This window comes from Chlamydotis macqueenii, chromosome 12, assembly GCF_036417535.1.
Source record: "Chlamydotis macqueenii isolate bChlMac1 chromosome 12, bChlMac1.mat, whole genome shotgun sequence".
Taxonomy (NCBI): domain Eukaryota; kingdom Metazoa; phylum Chordata; class Aves; order Otidiformes; family Otididae; genus Chlamydotis; species Chlamydotis macqueenii.
Genome location: NC_141567.1, coordinates 20,765,444 through 20,785,190, shown reverse-complemented (window position 1 = coordinate 20,785,190; position 19,747 = coordinate 20,765,444). Strand labels below are relative to the sequence as shown.

The 19,747-nt window shown below is 41.3% G+C and overlaps 2 protein-coding genes across 8 annotated transcripts in view; one reads left to right on the top strand and one right to left on the bottom strand.

Annotated features, from left to right (window-relative positions):
* The window catches only part of ENTREP2 (endosomal transmembrane epsin interactor 2), a 130,215-nt gene extending 129,123 nt beyond the window's left edge, over nt 1–1,092 (top strand). For all 4 annotated transcript variants that reach the window (XM_086757373.1, XM_086757372.1, XM_086757371.1 and 1 more), the window contains one exon: nt 506–1,092. In XM_086757373.1, coding sequence (XP_086613499.1) covers nt 506–691 — 186 coding nt within the window. In that variant the 3' untranslated portion in view covers nt 692–1,092. The remainder of the gene's footprint in view (nt 1–505) is intronic.
* A 1,089-nt stretch (nt 1,093–2,181) lies between these two features.
* Nucleotides 2,182–19,747, bottom strand: part of APBA2 (amyloid beta precursor protein binding family A member 2) — a 96,867-nt gene continuing 79,301 nt past the window's right edge. For all 4 annotated transcript variants that reach the window (XM_086757571.1, XM_086757572.1, XM_086757570.1 and 1 more), the window contains 6 exons: nt 17,070–17,255; nt 13,882–14,061; nt 12,063–12,275; nt 11,250–11,369; nt 4,935–5,075; nt 2,182–3,473 (listed from right to left, as the gene is read on the bottom strand). In XM_086757571.1, the coding sequence (XP_086613697.1) occupies nt 3,402–3,473; nt 4,935–5,075; nt 11,250–11,369; nt 12,063–12,275; nt 13,882–14,061; nt 17,070–17,255 (912 nt within the window). In that variant the 3' untranslated portion in view covers nt 2,182–3,401. The remainder of the gene's footprint in view (nt 3,474–4,934; nt 5,076–11,249; nt 11,370–12,062; nt 12,276–13,881; nt 14,062–17,069; nt 17,256–19,747) is intronic.

Genomic DNA, 19,747 nt, shown 5'->3' with positions numbered 1-19,747 from the left:
TAAATGCATTTAAAATTCTTCAGTTGGATCCAGTAACATCCTAGATATTTACACACTGATAGTCATCCTCTCCTTGCCAGTGTCTTTCTGCACCTGTGACGGTTCCACACGTGAATTTGTGTAACAGTCAGTTTTTTCAGAATTTGTCCAGCGTAAGCTCCCAGCTGAAGAGAATGGGTCGCTACACAAGCAGGGCCACCACGAGCTATCCAGACAGAGCAGTGCAGTTACCCTTCCTCCTGGCTAGAGGAATGATAATGACCCTTGCTATTTTTAGGAAAAATAATTGAGAAATTGTGCTTTTCCAAATGAAGGAATAATGCATCCTCAGCCCTGACCAGCTGTAGAACAGGAGAAGTGCAATGGGATAAACACCCATCTCGTCTGGGAGAGTTCCAGCCTTAGACAATTTAAATGAAAAATATTCAGAGACTGAACCTGTGAAATGAAAACATTTCTTACCCTGTTTTCCCCATTCTTTCTTCTCCGTCCCTGCCCTGCACAGGTAATTACAAGTTCCCAGCAGAACGTGAATACCTCTAGAAAGCGACTTCAGGAAGACCTTCACCTGCAGAGCTGTGGTGCTCTGAGCTCTCCAGTTGCCTTCTTGCACAGGTCCCATATCCCTCGCGGTTCAGAGCGGGACAGGCCTCACAGTTTAATTGGAGTTTGCCGGGAGACCATCCTTTGATGGTAGCACAGGTACGTGGTTCCAGCAGAGAGAATGGAGGAAGAAGCCAGGACTGGGAGAAATACAAGTAGTGGATGACCTAAAAAGGAAAAAGTGTCTTCCTCTGGAATTCCACTTTTTCCAACCCAGCGGCAGGAGGAGAACACCTGTTTTTCTGAATGTAAATTTCAGCCCTGATTTTAGCAAAATTTTAGCTGATTTATTAGGAAAGTCGTAACAAATGTTTCCCAAGCAGAAATGCGTTTATTTCACTGTACTTGGAGAAATGCTGCTGATGCATTTCTCGAAAACCACTGCAGAACGGCCAGAGACTGGCTGTACAACTTGAAAGTTGTATTTATTTAATGTACCTCAAAGTGTTTTAACTATGATCAGTGTTTTAATAAAAAGTATTTCTGGACTTTGCTTTTTCAACAGCTGATTTGGATAGAAATTGTAAAGGTGATTCAGACAGCACCGAGAGTGCTGCTTCTGATCCATTTTTCCAGTGTGTGTCATGCCAGCCTGGCTGATCTGTCCCGTTAACATTGCCCCCCGACCCCGTGTTGCCCTTTGAGGTGACAGTAAAGGCTGCAGTGTGGTTCAGTTTTGCGTGGTTCTGAGTGCTCATGAGTTTACTGATGGAGCCGCGTACGCTGTTGAACCCTGGCGTTTAAGCACTCTGTGGACTGGGACCAAAAGATGCATTAGGGAAGAGGTCTTTGAAATTCTGCGTTTCCAAACAGCCTGTTTCACAAACTTTGTACAAATGCCAGCTGGTAGGAAGTTAGATGAATTTTTATCTAGCAGAGCCTTGAACATTTTTTTAAACAATAGTTACTCCAAGTAGTACTTTTGACAGTTGTATCACTAAAATATGTCCTCGTGGTTCTGCTGCGTTCATGATTTATGTAACATTGATCTTTTAAAAAAAAAAAAAAATCAAATATCATTGACAGTAATTTGATTACCAGCATAAACACAGGTCTGCCAGCAATGTCTTCCAGTGCAGGCTTCATCCTGGCTCTCAGAGGAAACTGGAAAGGCCTTAAACAAAAGGTTCCCATAAAGAACCTACCACAGGTTGATGTTTCAGGGTTTTAATTTTTTCGCAGCAGTGCTTGTCAGTAGCGTTAGCTTCCATTTGAGGTTTAATCCCATACTGGTTTCATTTGTGTCACTCTGAGCTGGGCAGACACCCTGTGAAAAGGTCACAGAGGAAGATCGCTGAAGATGGGTGGCTGAACTTTAACAGAATTATCCCTTCTGATGCATTTAATTATAGAATGCTTCTGGACTGGTGTGAACTTACAGTGACATCCAGTGGCAACTAGGTTTGCTAATTGCAAGCATCTGCTCTCAAGATAATAATGATACACAAATTCCTAATTTGAGAGATGAATTCCTTTTTAAAAAATAATCAGTGACCTTTGCAACTGCACTTAGATGAAGAATTAAATTATCTCCTACTTGGATTTTTTTTTATTATGTAAACTTACACAATAAACAAAATAAGCAAGCTTCTTTTATTATTTCAGATTTATTAGTGATAGTAGGTTAATTCTTTCCTAAGGTCAGTTGCATGCAACACACTACTCCTTGAAGTACAGTCATCTAAAGCTCTTTAGTTACTGCATGGTAAGGCTTCTTAAGTCACAGTGTATTTTCTTCAAGGCCGTGGCCAAAAAAAAAATCTAGACAAAAAGTTACACCAATGAACATTTATCTCATAAGGAATACAACTTTACTACTAGGTTTTTATCTACACACATTCTAATACTGCTGATGGTGCTAGGTTATTTGTCAAAACAATTTACATTCAGAACACATTGCCTTAGGAATTGGAATGCTGTAGAAAAGACAGAAACAGGTAAGCATGGCTTTCCCATTTTGAGCTAAGAGAAACAAAAAAGTAATACGCAAAAATTGAAGAAACCCCCCAGCCCAACACATACATTACACAACCTGTCCAATAAGTTACCCATGAAAACTCTGTTAAATCATAAAAATCACAAGCATTAAAAATAAATATGTATCTAAATAAATATTTTGATTTTAATCTTGTGGCAATTATTCTTTATTTAGCTTATGAAACACTTGTTACATGTTTATGTTCACGCCTCGCCAAACAGGTTACACTTGTCAGAACAATACCGAGTACTACAGTGGTTTCTTTACATGAGAATCTAAAAGTCTTAATGCACACATTCCTTTCCACTGAAATTCCTTCCATTTGGCACCAGTTTTAAAATTCTGCAAAGCCACCACGACTGGACCACTCTATGGGACTGGGATTTGTTTTTAACTTGAGGCAGCCGTAACTTTCTCCAACGGCTTCTCTTTGTGGTTTCCTGCAGTCTCACTCATCAAATACTCACATTCACCGTGTTATCAAACGGGACAGACATACGTACGTCACTCCACATAAAGGTTACAAATAAATATGGTTTAAGTTTTATGAGAAAAGAGTTTAGAACATGTTGCAAAATACTTAAATGTTTTACAAAGATTTTTGTCAGTGATTATTGTCCTTGACCATCCCTCTCATCGCTTTTTGGCAAAGAAAAAGGGAAGGAGAGGAGAGGCAGAGACACCTGTCTGTTCCTTGTTTCGCAGTCCTCAGGTCAGCTTCCAAGCCTTTCATTCATACAAAATACAAAACTCTCTTCAGCTCTGAGGGCTTGCGCTTCGATGGCATCATCTAGTCATTCTGCTCCACGAGGCCCGCGTGCTAGATGTACAGGGGCGTCTCCTGCCCAGTTAGAAGCCTGAACATGGCAGCTGGCATAGTCTTCATGTGAATCTGTCAGTTGATTAACACAGAAATTAACAGAATCGTTACTGGTTTCAAATAACCCATCAGGCCCTGTCTGGCTCTCCCTGTGCTGTAAGCGCATTTGTCCTGATTTCTGTAACGTGAACGAAGGCTACCAGAGTTTCTAGTTCAAAGTTCTCTGGTTCTAACAAGCTGGTTTGCTGTCTTTGGGGTTTTTGTGTGTTGGGGTTTTTTTGTTTGGTTTTTTCAAATGACAACGACAGGATGCAACATCACATAGCTTAAGAAGACACCTAAACACTTTCTGTTGTTATTCCCTACTCCCATTACAGCACAAACCTCTCTGAAAGGTCATTCTGCTGTTCTGGTATTAACTGAACTTAGCTTTTTCTTCTGTCTTCCTTCCCTGGGGGAGCGTCATTGCACACGTATTTTCTCCTAATGGGAGTATGATCCTCTGAACAAGAAACTGGGACTTTATCACCTGATATTTAAATGCCAGTCAAGAGTGTGGTGGAACGGGTTCTCTCATGGCTAGTGTGTTTCAGTTCTTTCTAGGAGCACTGTGGTGTCAGAGGGATTTTACGGACAAAGAGGATTAAAGGCATCGGGTAATCAGAGCTGTCTGGGAAGTGGAGTGACAGCTGTAAGTACCTGTCAGACAACGCCCGAGGAAGGAAGGTCAGCTTTACCAACTGCTAATACAGACCTCGCCAGCCACGGGCTGCCGTCATACCTTGGTCTCTTTGTGCTGAAAAAGAAGCTTCACACTGTCCTTGTCTGTGCAGTGTGACGGTGTGCAGCAAAGAGGGACCACGAAGGCATGGAGGTTCTACTGAAATCCACAGCTTTGTTCCTGCCCACGTGCACGTACTCTGTATTATTTTTCAAGTATCATCTTCCACAGGAAAACAAGTTATCTTTGATTTTTGGCAAAGGAACTAGTGGAAGATCTGGCCAGGGCTGTATATGACACTGCCACTAAATTCAGTAGGGGTTTTGATAAACTGGAGGATCTTGTTCATTCATTGCTGATTTCTCTAAAAGTACTGGAGAGAGATGTCTTAAGTTATTCCCAAGGTAAGCTGGAAATGTTAAGTGGAAATGAAATGTTTAAAATACATATCGATTTGAATCTCTCAGCTCTTTGAATATTCACTTATTTCTGTGGCAGATGCTGTAGCAATAAGCCAGGAGACATTTTCATAGCTAACATGCCTGAGCAATTTCTTCCCTTAATTGATAGGTTTAATTCAAACAGTAGGTTGAAGGTTCAGAATCATGCCAGGAGGTCTTGAAAATTAGTGGGGAAAATGCACTGAATGTGCATCTAATTATTCAAAAAATGTTCTGTTAGTTGTTTGTTATTAGTACTCAACTCAAATTTACTGAGGTGGTGGTTTTAAAACGTTAAGACGCTATTTTCAACAGAAACAAATTCTTTCAACAGTTTTAATTCCTTGATAAAGTATTTAATTATTTTCTCACCTCTCCCACTGAATTGGACAATGCTTGTACTATCTTCTCATGAGCAGTAGCAACAACGCTTTGTCCGTTGATCTCAATAATACGATGTCCTACTCTTACCCCTCCCCTCTCGGCTATTCCACCTCGCATCAAGCTGCAAATCTGCCAAGAGAAAGCAAAGTTCATTACAGTTTAGAAATGTCATAATGGAGCAGTTGCTAGGGTTTAAAACATAATAATGAGTGGTAACACCGTAAGGATTCCAGAAGATACTTGTGGAAAGTATTAAGCAATATTGTGAGTTTTTCAAAGTTGGTTGTTGGGGTTTTTTTTTTCCTCCACAGATTTATGCAAATTACAATTTTTATTTTTATTTTCTTGGGCTGGGAAGATATAAATACCTAACACAGTGATCCAGGTCGCAGCTATCCAAAAGTGAAGTCAGGGGAAAGAAGTTTTATATACTGTCAGGATTTTTTTTTCCACATACATGGAAACAAACATGACCTAAAGCTTACTCCTTAACCCTGCACAAATGCTGGTCTGGGCTGAAGGAAAGGATGCCGCCATACAGCCATTCTGTATTGAAGGCTGGTGATCCTTCAAAAGGCTCACAAAGGTATATAGAAGATAGAAGAACAGATCTGTTTCAGAGACACGAGGAAGACGTTCTTCCCTGTGAGGGTGGTGGGGCACTGGCCCAGGTTGCCCAGAGGAGCTGTGGATGCCCCACCCTTGGAAATGTTCCAGGCCAGGCTGGACGGGGCTCTGAGCGACTGGTCTGGTGGAAGGTGTCCCTGCTCAGGGCAGGAGGCTGGAACTGGTGACCTATGAAGGTCCCTTCCACCCAAACCTTTCTATACATCTATGAAATGTGCAAATTCTGTTTCTCTTTACAGGCTGTTCTCAGCATAGTGAAGGATGACAGCTTGTTTCTTGTGCCTCTGCAGGCTGGAAAAGGGCACTCTGCTCTCAGACCCACTGCTTGTCTCCGTTTTTTACACTGCTGCTGGCCACAGGGAGCTTAGGATGGAGAAGGCAAGTCAGGCCACTGTTGCAACTGGGAGCTGCAGGTACCAGTAAAGAACTAGGGAAAAGTTTTTACTTTTATGCCCCTTCCAAGAGGGGAATAATTTTGCAGGAAGAGTTACATTGACCAGGCACAGTCCCGGCAGACGCTGCAGCTTAAAATGATTCTGAGGTTGCAACACGCATGGTGTACAGGCAGAAAGAAAAATCTTAACCCAGTGTGGGGACTTTAAAAGAATGTTTCCTTCTCAGCAACGGGGTCTGTGCTGTGACAGGGCCCTCCCTGACAGACTGGAGAGCTATGTATTAGACAGAAACTGCTGGTGAATTATTTCAGAAGACTAAGCTCGTGCAGCACATAAGGCAGATAATGTCTAGCTTGAATCTCGGAAACTGAGCAGAGCTTAGCAGTGCTGAGATTTACCTTTTGTTTCTCAGCTGATCTTGGAGAAAAAGAGTGTCAATAGTTAGAATCATATGCCAAGAATTATTATTTGCTGACATGTGACGATTTGCTCAGAGCTAAATACAAGTATGACAAGATGCAGCTTGTGTCCCAGAGAGTTTGTAATCTAACTGAGGAATACAGTGTGTGGGGAGACGGCTGAGCTGGAGTATATTAAACATGAAACATGGTCTGTGGTTGACCAGCATCTCTTCTGTATGGCACTAGCTGTTTCCTCTACATTCCTCTTCACAAATAACAATGCTAGAAAAAATGAAACCCCTTCTTATTCAAAGTTCAATTGTCTGATATAAGGAGCAAAATTGCAGTTATTCTTTGTTTATAAAAGGCTTTTCTCAGCCTTCTGAAAAAACTTTGTGCAGTGAGACTTCTCTTCCACCACACTACCATTAGTGGGTGAGTTTTACCTACTGTGCTTACTTCTGGAGGACTTTTACGGATAGAGGCACCATCAGGCCCCCTCACAGAATTGTGTCCTAACTTTCAGTCACATACAATATCCTGTTTTGCAGGTAGTCTGTCTGCTAACCATAGAGCTAGCAGCTGTACTGCAGAGATCTCTCTCATAGAAAGCGTCTCGTTTCAAGTCACGGTTAGAATGACAGTTTGCTCCTTGCTGTTGGGGATTGCATGCAGTAATCTGAAAGGACAAAAAGCAGAATGTGCCAAAAGAAACCCCATCAATGTATTTTTCACAGTATCAAAGAAAATACAGAAACAGCACAGCCAGCTAAGTAAAAGCTTTCAGAGCAAATGGAAATGTGACCTCTCGCCCCACTGGCATAAAGAAAAAGACGATGGCTTGCATATCTATCCCGAGCACCTGTCACTGCGTGGCTCCCAAAGCACTTAATACCATCAGTGAATGTCTCCTAACAGCCTCAGATGGAGGAAGTGGTCTCTTATCTTCATTCCAGAGTGTGATCTGTCTCCAGGGAAGGGAGTCCGCTTCTGTTTTGTGAGCATTAAGGATTTTAATGAGGAGAAGCAGACAGAGAGCCCAAGAGGTTGTGCCTAGCCTCACAGATCCTGTTACACTAGAGACAGCGTGTAGATGGAAAGAAATATACTGTAAAGAAATATAATGTAAAGAAATACACCGCACACGTTTACGTGGCTCCTGTATTTGGAAGTGGCTTCCTCAAAGCAGCCTTAAGGCTTCTGTTTCCAGCCGGTGGAGCTAGGGCAGACTGGGCTGGGAAATTCAAGCTGAGCAGTAGCACCACGTAACGTGATTCTGACCAGGCAGGACTGTTCAGCCTGCTGTGCTTGCTGAACACAGTGACAGCTGTAATGTTACTAAATAAGCATGACAGAGCTGGATCTTCTTGTAAGCAAGAGCGTTCACTCTACTTACTGCATAAACTGCAGATAAAAAAGAAGAAAGGTGGGAACCCTACTGGTTCCACCCATTCGGCTGTTACAGATTCTGCAATGCCTTAGACAAGCTCAGTGCATCCGATGTGAAACTCCAGTAGCTTCACAATCAGTTTTACTGCAGCTGCCCGCTGTGTAGCAAGACATTCAGGACAGAACAGTGCAAGGCAAGCTAACTGTTTATTCTGTGTGAATGCCTTAATTATAACCTGTTAAACCAGCTTTCTCCTCAGCTCACTCTTTTAGTTATTACCAAGTTATTACTCTATTTAAACCCTGTATATTTTTCCCCAGAGAGTTTAAATAAACACAAACAAAGGCAAGGAAGAAAGAATAAACTGTCCGTTCTGTTAAGCTTTACCTAGTTTTACTGTATTTTTAGACAGCATCGTGCTAGGCTGGGGATGGGGTAGATCCACTTCTCAGAGAGTGTCTGAGCTGTGAGATCTACACTGAGATGTGGTGCATTATCAGCAAACTACAGCTGGTAAGACACAGATTTTTCGTAATCTAGGAAACAAGATACAGATGTGATACAAGATGTGACTGTGTTTAATTATCATAATTTTAAAAGAAGTGTAGCATAATGACTTTCAGAAGGTGGCTGGTAGATCACCTTACGTTCATCTCCCCATCACATAATGTCCATATTGTGTCAGATGTATGCGCAGTATTTCTTTTGTTATTAATGTTTTACAGTTCAAATTTTAGATTTCTTTTATAAATATGTAATGAAACTACATCAGTAGCTTTGGAGAGCCACGATGAACATCTGCATCGTTAGTGCACGCGGGATTCTACAAAATTAACAGATTGCTGCAGCTGTGCTGTTCCCTAACTAGAACTTCCAAGAGCTGCGGCTGCTAGCGCTCCATAAAGCACCACGTCAGGCTTTGCAGTAACTAAACTATACAGCATACACAAACCAGTCACCTGCAGCAACCCGGTCTCTGCACCTTCCTGACAGCCTCAGCAAGCAAAACGCAGCGCGTACTTTTGTATGGCCAGGCTGCGCATGGGCTGTTCACAAACACACTCGCCGTGCATCCCGCAGAGGTGAGACGGGCAGGGTGACAGGAACCACCGGCAAACCGCTCTCAGGAGAGGCACAGAAATCGGTACCAGTTGCAGGTGTAAGGAGGTAAGGGCAAGCAGGAGGAGACATTTAATTCTAGCCCTCTGGCAAGCCTTTTATTTCTTTGCTGTGCTAATGCAGAGCCAACAAAGAATGAGGATGTTATTTTTTAATCCTGTCATAATTTGTAACAACTGCTGGCAATACAAACCTGCTTTTTAAAAGTTCTCTGTCAAATTACAGAGAGACATACTCTGCAGAGTCATATTTTCAAATTGAGTTAAGAGATAATTTATCTGAGGCGGGGCGTACAGGCCCAGAAGCCTGTCTGTAACGCAGCCTAACAAAAGATGTTAACCTCTCCTTTTTGTTCACTGCCTTTCGTATTCAAACACAGCCTCTTCACGAGTGAAATGTATTCCAAGGCTTTCTTTTTTTGTTATCTGCAAAGGATGTTTCTGCTCAATTTGGTAAAGCTTATACTGGACATCATCTAAATTCTGCTTATTTAACTGGAATGAATCATGTCCAGCCAGTGTGGTGAATGAGACAAATGACCAGTAGATGGAGTGGGCACGCTAGGAAAGAAACAACCACGGTCTGCAAATTCTGCTAAGCTAAGGCTCCGATGGTGCAGGAGATGATTAGCTGGGACACGATGAGTAGACTGTCTCAGACTCCGTAACTGCCTCTGCGCACGTGAGGACGTGATAGAGAATCATACCATCATGGAGTGGGTTGGGTTGGAAGGGCCCTTTGAAGCCCATCCAGTCCAACCCCCCTGCGGAGTAGGGAAATACGCTGCTTCTAATCCCCCCTCGCCTGATTCTTTTTCCCAGCCCTGGCCCAAGCCCCACCGATGCTGTGACAGCCTCCTAAGAGCTGATAAACGCACCACAGCCCTGCTCATGGTTCCTCAGATGTGTTTTCCTCTTTATCACAGCACCAGCTGAACAGACTAGACTTACAATGAGGAAATAAATCAGTGCCTCAGCCAGCATTACATGCTGTTCTCAGCACCCTCTGTGAGGTCTTGCAGAACTACATCCCAGCCCTTTTGTCCTTTTTATACCAAGACTTGGGATTTGCTAACACAGTGAGCTACCAGCACTTCACGTACACGTATACATAGGTGAAAGGGGATTAAGCACAGGCAAAGGAGGACAGAAACATACCACACACCTGATATTATTTTTTTTTTCCAAAAGACCCCTCTCTACTCAAGTGTCAGAGCATTAATGCCAAACATGACCACAAATACTTTAAACCTCTGCTTCTAAAGGATGTCGTCCTGGAGTAGGTACCGCTTCAGAGTGCTTCCTTCAGGACCAAGGCTTGTAGCGGGGTTCGTTACAGCAATCTCGGCTGCGACCGCAACGTGATGTGTGACCTTAGTGGTACAAGAATAACTCGGAGACAGCTAGCAGAGCTGTAGATCTACTGGTGAGCCATCTGTTTGCTGAAGCACAGTACGCCCCGCAAACCATCATACCCTACAGAGTTACCTGCTACTCTTCCAAGTGTGGCAAACAGAAATCTGGCAACGTCAACCTATGATTTTCACAGAACAGGGACCAGAGCCCACAGTCCTTTGTGATCTGCTTTTCTGTGTGAGCAGCCTGATTATTTTTTTTCCTAGACTGGAGGAAGAGATGGTGATGCTCCTGCGCCAGTGTCAGCCCCCAGAGAGGCGAGGTGACTACCTGAGCTAGTTGTGTTGGGAGTTTGCTTGGGAAAGGTATCGGAGAATGGGTTGGGAAGGAGGAACTACGAGAGGAGGACCCGAGCTGCACGGGGTAAGTGTTACCTGCCATATTCACTCTCCTGTTTGCTGGGGTTATTAAAGGGAAACTGCAGCGTGCAGAGAAGGGACACCTGAGCCACAACCTATGTGATTTCTTGTGGTGAGAGATGTTTAAAAGAGGTCACAATTACGTTCCCTTGCCCACTACCATGTGATCCAAATAAATTCTGCCCAGCAGAAGAAAAATTAAAAGTCTTAGTGAGTGTGTGCTGAAATTTAAAGAAAAGCAACAGGATCAGAGCTAAGATTAGACTGTTAGCATTGTAAGAACCTGCTTCACCATAACTGTGTTCCTTTCAACTCTGGCACGCTGATGACAGTTATACACGAATTACCTGATCCAGATACTGCACCAAACAATCTGGACTATAAATCTTGTGGCTGTGTTATGTAGGAAAATCCCTCAAGAATTCCTGATGTTGTCTGTTTGCATTATATTACTCAGAGATCTGACTGTAAGGTTTTGATTAATTAAGGGATCACAGTACCAAAAAAGTGAGGTCATGTGCAAGGATTTTTTTCAGTACTGCAGTGTGTTTCTTGAAAGAAAAAAACAAAAACCAATCACTGAAAACAGAAACTTACAATTCCGTTCTGTACGCTGAAGCCCAGCTGGTATTTTAAGTCTGGCCGTTTTATGAGGACAGTGGTAACAGGAGGACAACTGACAATGTTCAGTTTGACTTGCGTCTGATTCTTCAGACCCTGTAAGATATTCCAAAAGTCAGTACTTCTGGAATGGATCTTAATTTGCTGTTTCATTAGTGGTTTTCTAATTGCAAGAGTGTAAAACAGCTGATCTGAGATAAAACAGCTAGAGTTAATAGAAATCTGTTGTTAACTTAGAGATACACTACTCTGTTTCATTTATTTCCCAGCTGTCTGGCCCAACAAAGCATATCAAAACTTTGCCTTTAATTACTACAGAAACTTCAAGAAAGTTTTCAAGAAGAACCAAAGCTGAATGCTACTTGCCCTTCACTAGTGTCTGCCTAATTAACCTCCTGCTGCTGCTGCTCTTGCTGAATCTGCAGAGACATTAGATTTAGTCTCAGTGATTAAAGATAATGCATTCTGAGATTCCATTGCGTCTGGGGAATCTTCACATACTCACTTGGTCTGCCCTGGAGTCTCCCAGCCTCCATCGTTTGTTATAGTCCAGTAAGAAAGCTGCAGTCAAATTCTCCAGCCCTAAATTTCTGTACATAATCACCCCTGAATCTCTGTTTCTGATGCTAATTTTTATTGATGACAGATTACTTTTATTTTTCAGTTATATGAAGATATTATATGAATTTAAATATATAATAATATATATAAATCTACAGGCTCGCTTGTCAGAATATTACATCCCTGCTGGCTTACAATCCACAGCATACAGCTGTAAGGCGGGGGTACCTTTATGATCCCTTGGCATGTTGCAAGAGGCAGACCAACTAAACTGGTCCCGTTGATGGACATGATTTGGTCTCCAATGCTCAGTTTTCCTGATCGGGCTGCAGGGCCTCCATTCATCATGTTAGCCAGGATAACGGTGGGCAGAATGGAGCCCCAGCCAGACTCCACAATCACCACCCCAAGAATTTCTCCCTTCTGTTTTTCTAGCTGGAGCTGCAATTAAAAAGAGGAAAAAAACCAAAACAAAATAAAACATGGTTTTGCTTTGATTTGTCTAAATTTGAGCACTAGCATCTCAGTTGTTACTGAATAACACCTACAAGTTACAAAAAGAATTTTATTATTTGCCAGCATGACTTCAAAAACACTGTTAAAATTTGTAACACGTACCTATTTCTTTTCAGGGGTATCCTCTGTTTGTTTGCTGAAGGTCATACAGGTCCTTATAATTTAACTCTGCAGAAAGTGGTGGAACTGAATACCAAATGAGCGGAGCCCAAAGAGGTTTCTACCCTTGCTGGAACCTGGCAGCTGGGGCAGGCTGTAACATTTTGTGCTGAGGCAATGCCTGGAACACTGGCTTGAGTTCAGCTCCGCTTCTGCCGTCGCTGCTCAGGGTGCCTCTCATTCTCAGGGTTTGTCTGTCCTTATTTTCGGGTAAGGATTTCCTGATTATTGTTGTTGTTGTTATTAACATTATTAACGTTCTTGAATATACTTGTGCCTAGCGTGTTAATCTAAGATCCCTGATGTGCTAATGTAATGAAAATGACTACTTCTCCTCAAATATGGTGATGTTAACTCTTCAGTAGCCACAGCGTATCTAATTTTTATAGAAAAGGAGTAAGAGTTTAAGTAGAGAATGTACTCTTGCACAAAATACTGGGAATTGGTTTCTTTTAAATGTAGGAGGACAGGGACATCGTACTTAGGGGAATCACGAAGGCCACTGTTGAAGCTGTCTATCAAGGCTGTGAACCAACCAGTACATCACAGCTCTGCCATTGTTCAAACATTCATAAACCCATGAGAAACAAAGGTGCCACCAAAATAATGACCTTTTAAGTCACTTTGAAATGTGTCGCATCTGTCTTTTTCTGTTCTGATTCTAAGTTAAACCAAGATTTGTTCAACTGAATTTTCCCTTGTTTGCTACAAGAGAAATATTTTGTCATGCTTGTATGCACAGGAAAACACTTTATTGACATCTAGTGACTGCAGACGTATAAAGGCGTGAAATGTATGGCTGTTGTACTGAAAGAATCCACTACACCCAAACTCAAATGTAAAGAGTTACACTTAGGTAATCTGGGACACTTAAGGGAAATTCTTGCCTTTTCATGCATTATGAGTGTGAAACTCCATTTCATGTGGCAGTTTTGCCAGTGTTCTGATAGGGGAAGATAAATTGGCCTGCTCAGTGCCACGGCACCCTGAACTCATGCTCCTTGCATCTATTACGTAAGAAATCACTTCCAACGTGCGTTAAAATGGATTGTCATCTCTCTTTCTGTATCAACACATGGGTAAAACAGAAACCTGCCTTATGCTGTGTGCTGTGAATAGCACAGAGCGTGTCTATGCCATATAGAAATGTATTTTATTACTGTTTTGACCAATGGACGCAGGAAGACCCAGAAAATGAAAAGAAGAAATTCTAAAAACTTATAAAGCTGATTTTAGTAGCACAGTATTGATGAAGCAACACATCCTGAGATGTAAACTCATCCTTAAAATGCCAAAAGGTATTTCCATGAGAACTACATTTCTCTAAAAAAAAAATTTATCAATCTAAAACGATACTCCAAACCCAGTTTACCTCTTTGCAGTTTTCTGAATTGGAAAAGTGTATGAGATCATCATTGTACATCTCTTGGGTATTGATGATGTCACTGTATTCTTTCTGACTGAGATCCTCTGGGTTAATTCCGTTGGCTCTTAGAAACTCTTGGTAAGCCACACTGAAAGCCTGACCAATTGACTGAGCTATCAGCTGTGCCTGGAACGTAGAACGAAACAGAGCTCAGAGGGAGGACTGATAAACAGTTTAACACAAGGAACAAGAGAGATTGGATTTTAAGACGGAGTCAAAAAAAAGGGTCCTGCAAAGTTGCTACGTTAGTACGGATATGACGTCACTTTAAGGTCAGTTGTACACAAAGAGTCCATTACATCCAAAATCAAATCGCAAACTCCCTTTACAAACCCTGCTGGTCTCCTTTCATCAGCACATTGCAGCAGCACACAGCCATATGCTCTTTATGCACTGGTTCCAATAAGCACTGGAGAGTACTGGCTTTGTACCAGTACGGAACAGAACATACAGAAAAGGCTGTCACAAGCCCTGCTCCTGATCGCCGTGTGTGTGCAGCAGCGATGGGAGATGGGATGCTCAGCTTGCACATGCCTTCACAGCCGTGTATGCACTGATGATTCTGGCGGTTGTGTCACCTGCTGCTTCTCCACCTTGGTTTTACAGCACTGAAAACATCGCTTCAGCGAAACCATCTGCTCTGCTATTCCTGCCACAATAGCTGTCTCATTCCCAGCAATCCAGTAACAGCCCCGCTTACCCAGTGTGCTCTACAGCAGCTATTCCCGTTAACACCCTGGACTAGCAATGCCAGGGATGCTTTCAAAAATGCAGCCAGCGCCATGATTATAGCTCGTTAATGTTAACAACTCTTCCAAATCCCCTGTGTCTGTATGAGTTTTTGGAGCACTTACCTGCGCGTGCATTTTACTACAGTATGCAATAAAATACAACTTCTCATTCCAGTGAGTGCATAGTGAGTACAATTAACGAAACATTACTGTGACTGGTATATGTCAGAAATATATACACATTCAAAAGAGATCTACAGAAAAGGATGATGATGATAATGGGAACAACTGTGCACATTCAGCACACTGCAAAAGTCAACTCATTAAAGAATTATTGAACAGCCATAAAATTTACTTTCTTGTTCCATTAGATGGCACTGGAAGACAGAGGAACAGAGGTAGAGCTAAGTAAAAGGAATTTGTAGTCAACTTTTTCTACACTTGATTTTTTTACGTTTTCCTATTCAGAGTTTATTGAAGCTCATAGGAGAATGCCAGATTGAGTTTTGTGTATTTGTGGTTTTCATCTACTGTACGCTGTCATCAGGACCTATGAGTAACTCCCAATGATCTGAGGAGGAGTTAAGTGCAGCTTACAACATAAATCCCTAAAAATATTACTGATCAAACCTACAATACTATTCGGGATATGCAACACACTTTCTTAGACAGCAGGTACATAATATACATTATGAATATATAGGGTTTTCTAGACAACTCTGTAAATTTAAATCATCTTGCAATCTACCTGTCAGATACACAGTGTTTTCTCTGGGGCTAAAAGGTGGTTTACTGTGCTGCAGTATACAAAAGCACTGGTCTGCTTCATTGGAAAATGATTTTAGAAAATCAAGGACATAATTAGCCTAGCCAGTCACAAATCTTTCCTTCGTATTTTAAAACATCTTTTCAAATCTCCTTCAGACAATGCCATTTCTCCTTTGCAGGCTTAGTTGCTTTAAAATAATGAGAAGTATTGCTTAGCTCAAAAAATAGGCAACCTGTGAGTTATGAACCAAAGAACTCAATTCTTTTCTAACTGGTATGACAGAAATTGTATTTTAAGCTGTTCCTATATAACAATGGTCAGAAATGTTTAGTACTGCCTCTTACTAATACCCGGATCTCAGCTGTCAAGTTAGAAACAGACAACAAATGTTGCTTTTTCTGTTTTACTAGCCTGGTATTTTTTTCCATAAATGTTTTAGGTTGAAGTCCCCCAGTCTGCCACTTCAGACACAAATATCTGTTTCACTACAAAACCAAACCTGGCTGTACAGCAGCAGTAAAGCAAGGTTTCCTTCTTTTGCCACAAGCGGTAAGGGCATGGCACGCCAGTGCTGTTCACAGGATGCAACAGAGATGGACAGAACTCTTTTGCAACCACTACTTCTGCATTCCTGTTTTGAGAATGGCTCCAAGTTCTTTCATCTTTTGGTACTTCTGATGCAAGTGAAAATTAGAAGTTAAATTCTGAAGTGGTCACTCTTTTTTTTTTTTTTTAAACAGGATTTGAATAACAAGTGGTTTAGGGCTAATATGGTATTGGATCTCAGAGTATCTTCAGGCATCAAATGACTGAAATTGTGCTTTTGGTTGTATAGGCATTCTGAGAGTAGTGACAGTGCATTCTTCCTAGCCTTTTATTTAAGCATTGCTAAATTCTTTTGGCTGTGAAGAAAAACTTCTATAAATATCAAGAACTAAACCTTCTTAGCTCTATGGCATTTATATAGAGGTTCTAATTCATAGTCTTTGCTAGGGATGAAAAAAGAGAACTGAAAAATACACAGCTGAATGTGTTCTTAAACCTCAAAGGATCTAGTTGCGTGTTTGGGAGTACGTAGACCAACTACAAGGACTGCGTAGAGGGCAACCTTGTGCCAGGCCCGACCAAGTTGGTAAATGTTTTCAGCAACTTGGCTTCAGTTTTAGAGGTCCAAAACGGTTCCACCTCATTGCCAAGTGTCTGGAGGCTTATGTGTGTTGTTATGTGCCAACCCGCTGGCTGAAAGGATCCAACCCAGGATGAATGATCCACTTGCTATCCCACAGATTAATTTTGGCCATGAATGGCCATCGACTTCCAGACAACTCCCAATAATTAGGTACTAAAGCATTTGGGAAAGCGTTATTGAAAGAACATAAATGATTCTGTAACACAGGACGAAGAGTGGATATTTTGGGAGTGAGGAGGAAACATTAATTTGCGACATGAATTTGTGGAAATAAAAATGAAATATGAGTATGGACAAACAACTGGCTAATGTTTCCACAGATTAGCTGTAGCTTCAATCAGAAACGCTTATTGACAATAAAAATTCATTCAAGAAATTAGAGGTAATATCAGAGATTCTCTAAATGACACAGGTTGTTTAAATAAATTTAATTCCATTTACTTACATCCTCAGATTCAAAGACATGGCATATCATTTTGTACTGCTTCTTTCCTTCCTGGGCACCAGGTGTTGTTTCAATACAGTCTTGAGAAGCTGATCTGGGCATGCGGCGCCGTGCCATTAAAACCACGATGTTACCAATATCGGCGATGTATGAGATTGTGCGCAGTGCGTGATCCATCATTGTTTCCTACAGAAAGCAAAGAGACATAAAGTAATTCTTCATGCCTGCTGCTGCTCTACAAATGCTGCATCTTCCTTCTCCTTGATGGCCTGCTGCTGGAGAATGACAAAAGATACAGAGGCACTTTCCATGGGCCCAGACCTGATATTCCCGATGCAGTCAATAGGCCCAATCTCCAACTGGAGGCACAGTGGCTGTTCAAGAAACTGGCTTCAACGTAAGCGTTGCCGGAGCAAATACAACACGGTTGCTACTCTAAAGCAATAATGAAGAGCTATATTAATGTTTTATAAACATTTCCGTGCTGTTTGAGAATAACGTTTCCTTTTTGTATTGTTTTCTCTGAATGAAGCAGATGCATTTCACAATGAAAGAACAAGTTTTAGGGAAGTAACATACATATGAGAAAATGTTATCATTTCCCTAGTACTTTTTTTAAGTCATGTCCTACAATAGCAGTAATATCTCAGGTAACATTGTCTCATGTACAGCAAAGCCATCCTTACTTTCTTTGTAAGGAGCTATGAACGCAGCGTTTAACCTTCTCTGTAGGCAAAATTTTTAACCCTTTTTTTTTGGCTATCTACATATCTCAGATCAGCTTGGAGGGACCTGGTCTAGCGTCTGGGCTCACTGTCAAAATCCTACTCCAGTCAATGCCCTTAGGCTGCCAGTTTGGTTGTGCGGGGTGAACTCAACTCAGAAAAGCCGTTGCCTGTGAGAAAGAGTTTCTGTGCACCTCTAAGTATGAACTTGTAGTAAGTTTTATTATTTGTGAACTCAGTATTAAGTATGAATAAATTAATGTGGCTCAACAGCTAGCAGTCTCATTTTCATTAAAAGGTTTCTGTATGTTAAATAATTTTATTTTAATAAAACAATGTATGTGATATTGGTACGGTGATAACTTCAAAGGATTTTGATATATTTAGGACTGTAAAGACACCTAAAATGATACACTCGCACTAATGTTTTAGATAATTATTTGTAGCTTCACATGGGTTTTATTCAAGATACTGTGTAAGCAACCTGATTTCTCATTTAGTTTGGTTTTTTTTTTAAATAAAAATAAATAAAAAGCCACAACTTCCTAGGTTCCCAGAAAGGCATGTTGCTAGGAAGATGTTCCGTAATGGTAAGAACCATTTAGGTTTAAAATGAGAGTTTTAGGACTGCTCAGGCAATCCAGTAATGCGATTGACCGTACTTCCTTTGGGTGCCTGAAAAACATCACTACTGCTGAAGTCTGTGTTTAATTACACTCCTAGGAATTCCTACGATAATCCTTTCTATTGAAACTAAAACCAAGAAAGTGCCTCCAAACCATGCTTTGTTAGCTTTGTTTTCTATCATTTCTTTATGTTTTTTGCCATTAGAGAGATGAACTGTTCTCTTCTTTAAGAAACAGAAAGAGCCCGTCTGAAAATTCCTTCTTCCTGGGGGTCACTGGTCAGTTTGGAGGGTTTTCCAGAATTTTATTTATTGCTCAAACTGGAAGCAACCAGCAGCAAAAGTTTTATTGATCAAACCAGCGGAGGATGTCCCCTTCTCCCTCCTGCCCGAACAGCTGAAACCATCCACAAAATTCTGCCTGAATTGGAATTAGAAAATACTTATTATTGACTCAATTTGATTCACTTTACTTGGTGACCTCTGTTAGTTTTAAGTCAGTAAATTCCTTTCTGGTGTCTAAAATAGCCTTGGTTCTGGGCCAAGACTGAGGTTGTCTCTGCTGCTTTTGGCATCTGCTTGGATATAGATGTGGATATTTCTAATGTGAAGAAAGAAAATTTGACTACAGGTTTGTAGGTAAAGCCTAAGCCTAAGCAGGCTTTTTTTTTTTCCCCTCATTATTTGCTAGTGGCTCTTGATATGAATCAGAATTCCCAACTGAGAAGCATGAGGTCAGTTTTCCTCTAATTCAATCACATTAGACAACTGACATACTCTCCTTGCTGTGTCTGCAGTGGCAGGATTTCCCTTGATATCTGATCTTCAACAAAAACCCTGTAACACGGTATGAGACAATACACGACTTTTGTTGTTTGTATAAGCAGCAGCATCCTTATACAAACAGCTAGGTACCTGCTTCCCATTAGTTGAACAGATCTCTAAGGCCTAAGAGAGAAAGATTGTTCTTCAAGTCAACAAGAGTAATTGTTTTAAAAACTTCAGTACAATTTAACTTGACAGAGAGAAAAATATATAAATAATCATTGCTTCTTAGAACCACCTGTCTTACTGAAGAGAATCACTACCCATAAATTTATTGTAATGATTCTTCTCAGGCTTGAAACAAAATGTTCTGTGCTTATCCCTGAACTGTGAAAAGCAAAGATGGTTAAGAGTTGGTTTGGGGGTGTCTCTGAGGGCTGCAGGGGCTCAGGAGGATTTGTAGCGCTTCTCTCAGTATGAAAAAACGTTTTATAATGGAAATCTCTCAGCAGCATCTCGGAAGCTCCACAGAGATAACTGCTTTTCAGCAGCCTGCACTACGT